The sequence below is a fragment of the Teleopsis dalmanni genome, unplaced genomic scaffold (assembly GCF_002237135.1).
Source record: "Teleopsis dalmanni isolate 2A unplaced genomic scaffold, ASM223713v2 unscaffolded_contig_2502, whole genome shotgun sequence".
Lineage (NCBI taxonomy): Eukaryota > Metazoa > Arthropoda > Insecta > Diptera > Diopsidae > Teleopsis > Teleopsis dalmanni.
This window is the reverse complement of record NW_024033884.1, coordinates 1-6875: the sequence shown is the minus strand read 5'-3', so window position 1 is coordinate 6875 and position 6875 is coordinate 1. Positions and strand designations below refer to the sequence as shown.

At 34.0% G+C, this 6875-nt stretch overlaps 1 protein-coding gene across 1 annotated transcript; it reads right to left on the bottom strand.

Annotated features, from left to right (window-relative positions):
• Positions 1–4: 4 nt before the first annotated feature.
• Positions 5–6871, bottom strand: LOC119664694 (titin-like; the record flags this gene model as incomplete). The annotated part of the gene is made up of 4 exons (XM_038074146.1): positions 5–922; positions 1523–1753; positions 1993–5130; positions 5344–6871. Coding segments are annotated over 4 exons (5815 nt in total), but the record flags the coding sequence as incomplete, so codon positions are not given.
• Between the last annotated feature and the right edge of the window lie 4 nt (positions 6872–6875).

Below are 6875 nucleotides of genomic sequence, written 5' to 3'. Positions count from 1 at the left end.
CCATCTTCTGCGATTGATTCAATAACACGAACTTCTTCCGGAACTTCTTGTATTTGTTCTGGTAGTTCTTCCTCGACTGGTATTTCTTCAACCGTAACTGTAGTTTCAGGTTGTTTGTCATCTTCTTGAATAGTTTCAATTTTCGTAACTTCTTGTTTGTCACCCTTAACTTTCTTAATGACACGAGTACGAATAGTTTTCTTTTTCGGTTTTCCATCTTCTGTAATTGATTCAATAACACGAACTTCTTCAGGAACTTCTTGTATTTGTTCTGGTTTTTCTTCTTCAACGGGGCTTTCTTCAACCGTAACTGTTGTTTCAGGTTGTTTGTCATCTTCTTGAACAGTTTCAATTTTCGTAACTTCTTGTTTGTCACCCTTAATTTTCTTAATGACACGAGTACGAATAGTTTTCTTTTTCGGTTTACCATCTTCTGCGATTGATTCAATAACACGAACTTCTTCCGGAACTTCTTGTATTTGTTCTGGTTTTTCTTCCTCAACAGGAATTTCTTCAACCGTAACTGTGGTCTCAGGTTGTTTGTCATCTTCTTGAACAGTTTCAATTTTCGTAACTTCTTGTTTGTCACCCTTAACTTTTTTAACTGTACGTGTACGTATAATTTTTTTTATAGGCTTACTAAATGTAGAGTCTAGTTCTGAAATTGATATTTCTGGAATATCAGTTATTTCGTCTAGTCTAGTTTTCTTGTCTGTCTTGTCCGTCGTTATAGGTATAGGAGATTTCTTAAGATTTGTTTCATAGTCGTTTTCGGACACAAAATATGTCGGCGAATCTTCTTGGATTTCCTGCTTTTCTTCTGTCGTTTCGAAAGTTATTGTGTGTTTTTGTTTTTTTGTTTTTGGTGTTTGTGGTGTTTCATCATCTGGTTCTATGATAGTGTACTCTTTGCTGTCTTGGTCTGTGCAAGAGAAAATTTATCTTGAAGTTAGCTCCATTCTAACTTTTATGTTTAAAGAAAGGTTTATAGCTTTGTTAAATACGTTTGGTGTACATTAATTTACGATATGTTTACCTTTGTATAACTCAATGGTTTGATGGATTTACAGATTTCATATTTGATTTAGTAAATATATACGAATATAAAATATGTGTTCAAAACTATTGGTTAGCTTATACCATATATTAACGTAAAAGTTTTATAAATATAAATTTAGTCTTTAATTAATTTTGCGGTACAAATAAGAACTTATAAGTTTTAATAGCAATTAAATTTATACGGTTCCTAAGAAGATATTCCTTTTCATTATTTGTTCTCTTGTAAATAGTTTATTCCTCTTTAAATAATGTCTTTTTTTAAAATAAATTTGCGCATTCACATGTATATAAATATATTTATTATATTATATATAGGTGTTTTAGCAAATATATTTGTATATGTTGTATTTTTATGTATAAAACGAATAGATTTGTGTTCTGAATAAACGTTTCATAAGAGAAACAAAATGTAATCTTACGTGAAAATATAGAAGATGAAATTTAAAGAAAATAGTTAATTCACCTGGAGTATCCATGACTTCGGTAATTTGAACATTTGTAGGGACAGTTGAAATACTTTCTGGCATTTGTTCATTATCGCTGAGCACTTCCTCAACTAACACGTCTTCATCCTGCGTAACTTTTTTATTTTCTGTCTGAATTATTGTTTCGCCTTCTTCGTTTTGAACTGATTTAAATGTAGTAATGAAAATTGGTGTATCCGACTCAGTGTTTTGTAATTTTTGTTTTTTCTCTGTTTGAATTTTAATGTTTAGACAAAAATTGATAAATAAATATGAAATTTCGAGAAAGGTAGATTAAAACAATTCAATTTAAGCGTAGTTATATAAATAACTAAAGAAAGATCAATGATAGAATAGAACAACGAAAAACGAATTAAATTTGCTTAAAGATAGTTGTTCAAAATTGTATGTAACTAATGATACGTTAATGAGAAGTAAATATGTGTATAGTGTATGTGTGTTATCTTACCCCTATGTTTTGATTTTGGTTTTTGAGTTTCATCATCTAGTAAACTTATGTCAATAATATCTGATATGTTTTCATCACTAACCACACGAACTATTGAAAAAGGTACTTTTCCTTCTTCTTCAATAGTTTGTATTTGATATATTTCAGGTTGTTCAGTATTCATTTTTTTGAATGTTCTGGTTTTAGTGACTTTCTTTTTCATTTTTTTGTCTTCATCTATTGTATCTGATTCAACAATCTTGCTTGGCAGCTCTATAATAGGTGTTGCCTCTATTAAAAATTCTTCTGATGGAACAACTTCTTCTTCAACTGAGGTATGCACTTTATCATCGTCAATAATAATTTGCAGTGTAATTAACTCATCATTGCCATCATCGATATGTTTTTTAAAGCTTCGCGTTTTAACCTTTTTTTGTTTTATTTTACCATCTGACGTTTTTTCATCAATAACGGAACTTTGTTCAGGATATTCAACTGTTAAAATGGGTCCGAATGTGTCAGCATCTGATTTTGGCTCTTCGCTTACAGTTACAGAAAACTGCGGCTTCTCATCATTTATCTGTACCGAATCGATTTCAGTAACCTCGACAACATTTTCTTTCGGTTTCTTGAAAACTCTCTTTTTGGTTTTTATGATTTTAGACTCTTCTCCATCATCAAATATTTGCTGGGAAACTATTTCTGGCAATTCGAAAACAGGATTAATTTTTTCTTCAATAACTTCAGGAAATGGTGCATTAAACTCCTCAACTGTAACTTTAGTAACAGGCAATTTTTCAAACTCTTCTGTAGTTTGTATTTTGGTAATTTCCATCTTCGCGCCTTTCACTTTTTTGATTATCTTAGTCTTAATTACGGTTTTTGTAGGCGTTCCATCCTCTTTTTGCGAAATAATTATAGATTTTTGTTCCGGCAACTCCACTATGAATTCATCATCTGAAGGCTTTTTAATACGAACAGTTTTTTTAAGTTTAAGAGGATATCCTTTGAAATCCTCTTTAATTTCAGAATCTAGTTCAGTAATTGGTATCTCTTTAACAACAACAACACTTTCTGGCTCCTTACCGTCTTCCTCTACAGTTTCCACTTTTGTAATTTCTTGTTTGTTACCCTTTAGTTTCTTAATGACACGAGTACGAATTGTTTTCTTTTTCGGTTTACCATCTTCTCCGATTGATTCAATAACACGAACTTCTTCCGGAACTTCTTGTATTTCTTCTGGCTGTTCTTCTTCAGCAGGGCTTTCTTCAACCGTAACTGTTGTTTCAGGTTGTTTGTCATCTTCTTGAACAGTTTCAATTTTTGTAACTTCTTGTTTGTCACCCTTAACTTTCTTAATGACACGAGTACGAATAGTTTTCTTTTTGGGTGTACCATCTTCTGCAATTGATTCAATAACCCGAACTTCTTCCGGAACTTCTTGTATTTGTTCTGGTTTTTCCTCTTCAGCAGGACTTTCTTCAACCGTAACTGTTGTTTCAGGTTGTTTGTCATCTTCTTGAACAGTTTCAATTTTCGTTACTTCTTGTTTGTCACCCTTAACCTTCTTAATGACACGAGTACGAATAGTTTTCTTTTTCGGTTTACCATCTTCTGCGATTGATTCAATAACACGAACTTCTTCCGGAACTTCTTGTATTTGTTCTGGTTTTTCCTCTTCAGCAGGAATTTCTTCAACAGTAACTGTTGTTTCAGGTTGTTTGTCATCTTCTTGAACAGTTTCAATTTTCGTAATTTCTTGTTTGTCACCCTTAACCTTCTTAATGACACGAGTACGAATAGTTTTCTTTTTCGGTTTACCATCTTCCGCGATTGATTCAATAATACGAACTTCTTCCGGAACTTCTTGTATTTGTTCTGGATTTTCCTCTTCAGCAGGTATTTCTTCAACCGTAACTGTTGTTTCGGGTTGTTTGTCGTCTTCTTGAACAGTTTCAATTTTCGTAACTTCTTGTTTGTCACCCTTAACTTTCTTGATGACACGAGTCCGAATTGTTTTCTTTTTCGGTTTTCCATCTTCTGCAATTGATTCAATAACTCGAACTTCTTCCGGAACTTCTTGTATTTGTTCTGGTTTTTCCTCTTCAGCAGGTATTTCTTCAACCGTAACTGTAGTTTCGGGTTGTTTGTCTTCTTCTTGAACAGTTTCAATTTTCGTAACTTCTTGTTTGTCACCCTTAACTTTCTTAATGACACGAGTACGAATAGTTTTCTTTTTCGGTTTACCATCTTCTGTGATTGATTCAATAACACGAACTTCTTCCGGAACTTCTTGTATTTGTTCTGGTTTTTCTTCTTCAGCAGGACTTTCTTCAACCGTAACTGTTGTTTCAGGTTGTTTGTCATCTTCTTGAACAGTTTCAATTTTCGTAACTTCTTGTTTGTCACCCTTAACTTTCTTAATGACACGAGTACGAATAGTTTTCTTTTTCGGTTTACCATCTTCTGCGATTGATTCAATAACACGAACTTCTTCCGGAACTTCTTGTATTTGTTCTGGCTGTTCTTCTTCAGCAGGAATTTCTTCAACCGTTACTGTGGTTTCAGGTTGTTTGTCATCTTCTTGAACAGTTTCAATTTTCGTAACTTCTTGTTTGTCACCCTTAACCTTCTTAATGACACGAGTACGAATAGTTTTCTTTTTCGGTTTACCATCTTCTGCGATTGATTCAATAACACGAACTTCTTCCGGAACTTCTTGTATTTGTTCTGGTTTTTCTTCTTCAGCGGGACTTTCTTCAACTGTAACTGTTGTTTCAGGTTGTTTGTCATCTTCTTGAACAGTTTCAATTTTCGTAACTTCTTGTTTGTCACCCTTAACTTTCTTAATGACACGAGTACGAATAGTTTTCTTTTTCGGTGTACCATCTTCCGCAATTGATTCAATAATACGAACTTCTTCCGGAACTTCTTGTATTTGTTCTGGTTTTTCTTCTTCAACAGGACTTTCTTCAACCGTAACTGTTGTTTCAGGTTGTTTGTCATCTTCTTGAACAGTTTCAATTTTCGTAACTTCTTGTTTGTCACCCTTAACTTTCTTGATGACACGAGTACGATTAGTTTTCTTTTTGGGTTTACCATCTTCTGCGATTGATTCAATAACACGAACTTCTTCCGGAACTTCTTGTATTTGTTCTGGTTTTTCTTCTTCGACTGGTCTTTCTTCAACTGTAACTGTTGTTTCAGGTTGTTTGTCATCTTCTTGAACAGTTTCAATTTTCGTAACTTCTTGTTTGTCACCCTTAACTTTCTTGATGACACGAGTACGAATAGTTTTCTTTTTCGGTTTACCATCTTCTGCGATTGATTCAATAACACGAACTTCTTCCGGAACTTCTTGTATTTGTTCTGGTTTTTCCTCTTCAGCAGGAGTTTCTTCAACTGTAACTGTAGTTTCAGGTTGTTTGTCATCTTCTTGAACAGTTTCAATTTTCGTAACTTCTTGTTTGTCACCCTTAACTTTCTTAATGACACGAGTACGAATAGTTTTCTTTTTCGGTTTACCATCTTCTGCGATGGATTCAATAACACGAACTTCTTCCGGAACTTCTTGTATTTGTTCTGGTTTTTCTTCTTCAGCAGGACTTTCTTCAACTGTAACTGTTGTTTCAGGTTGTTTGTCATCTTCTTGAACAGTTTCAATTTTCGTAACTTCTTGTTTGTCACCCTTAACTTTCTTAATGACACGAGTACGAATAGTTTTCTTTTTCGGTTTACCATCTTCTGCGATTGATTCAATAACACGAACTTCTTCCGGAACTTCTTGTATTTGTTCTGGTTGTTCTTCTTCAGCAGGACTTTCTTCAACCGTAACTGTTGTTTCAGGTTGTTTGTCATCTTCTTGAACAGTTTCAATTTTCGTAACTTCTTGTTTGCCACCCTTAACTTTCTTAATGACACGAGTACGAATAGTTTTCTTTTTCGGTTTACCGTCTTCTGCGATTGATTCAATAACACGAACTTCTTCCGGAACTTCTTGTATTTGTTCTGGTTTTTCTTTTTCAGCAGGACTTTCCTCAACCGTAACTGTTGTTTCAGGTTGTTTGTCATCTTCTTGAACAGTTTCAATTTTCGTAACTTCTTGTTTGCCACCCTTAACTTTCTTAATGACACGAGTACGAATAGTTTTCTTTTTCGGTTTACCATCTTCTGCGATTGATTCAATAATACGAACTTCTTCCGGAACTTCTTGTATTTGTTCTGGTTTTTCCTCTTGAGCAGGACTTTCTTCAACCGTAACTGTTGTTTCAGGTTGTTTGTCATCTTCTTGAACAGTTTCAATTTTCGTAACTTCTTGTTTGCCACCCTTAACTTTCTTAATGACACGAGTACGAATAGTTTTCTTCTTCGGTTTACCGTCTTCTGCGATTGATTCAATAATACGAACTTCTTCCGGAACTTCTTGTATTTGTTCTGGTTTTTCTTTTTGAGCAGGACTTTCTTCAACCGTAACTGTTGTTTCAGGTTGTTTGTCATCTTCTTGAACAGTTTTAATTTTCGTAACTTCTTGTTTGTCACCCTTAACTTTCTTAATGACACGAGTACGAATAGTTTTCTTTTTCGGTTTACCATCTTCCGCGATTGATTCAATAACCCGAATTTCTTCCGGAACTTCTTGTATTTGTTCTGGTTTTTCTTCTTCAACAGGGCTTTCTTCAACCGTAACTGTTGTTTGAGGTTGTTTGTCATCTTCTTGAACTGTTTCAATTTTCGTAACTTCTTGTTTGTCACCCTTAACTTTCTTAATGACACGAGTACGAATAGTTTTCTTTTTCGGTTTACCATCTTCTGCGATAGATTCAATAACCCGAACTTCTTCCGGAACTTCTTGTATTTGTTCTGGTTTTTCTTCTTCAACAGGGCTTTCTTCAACTGTAACTGTT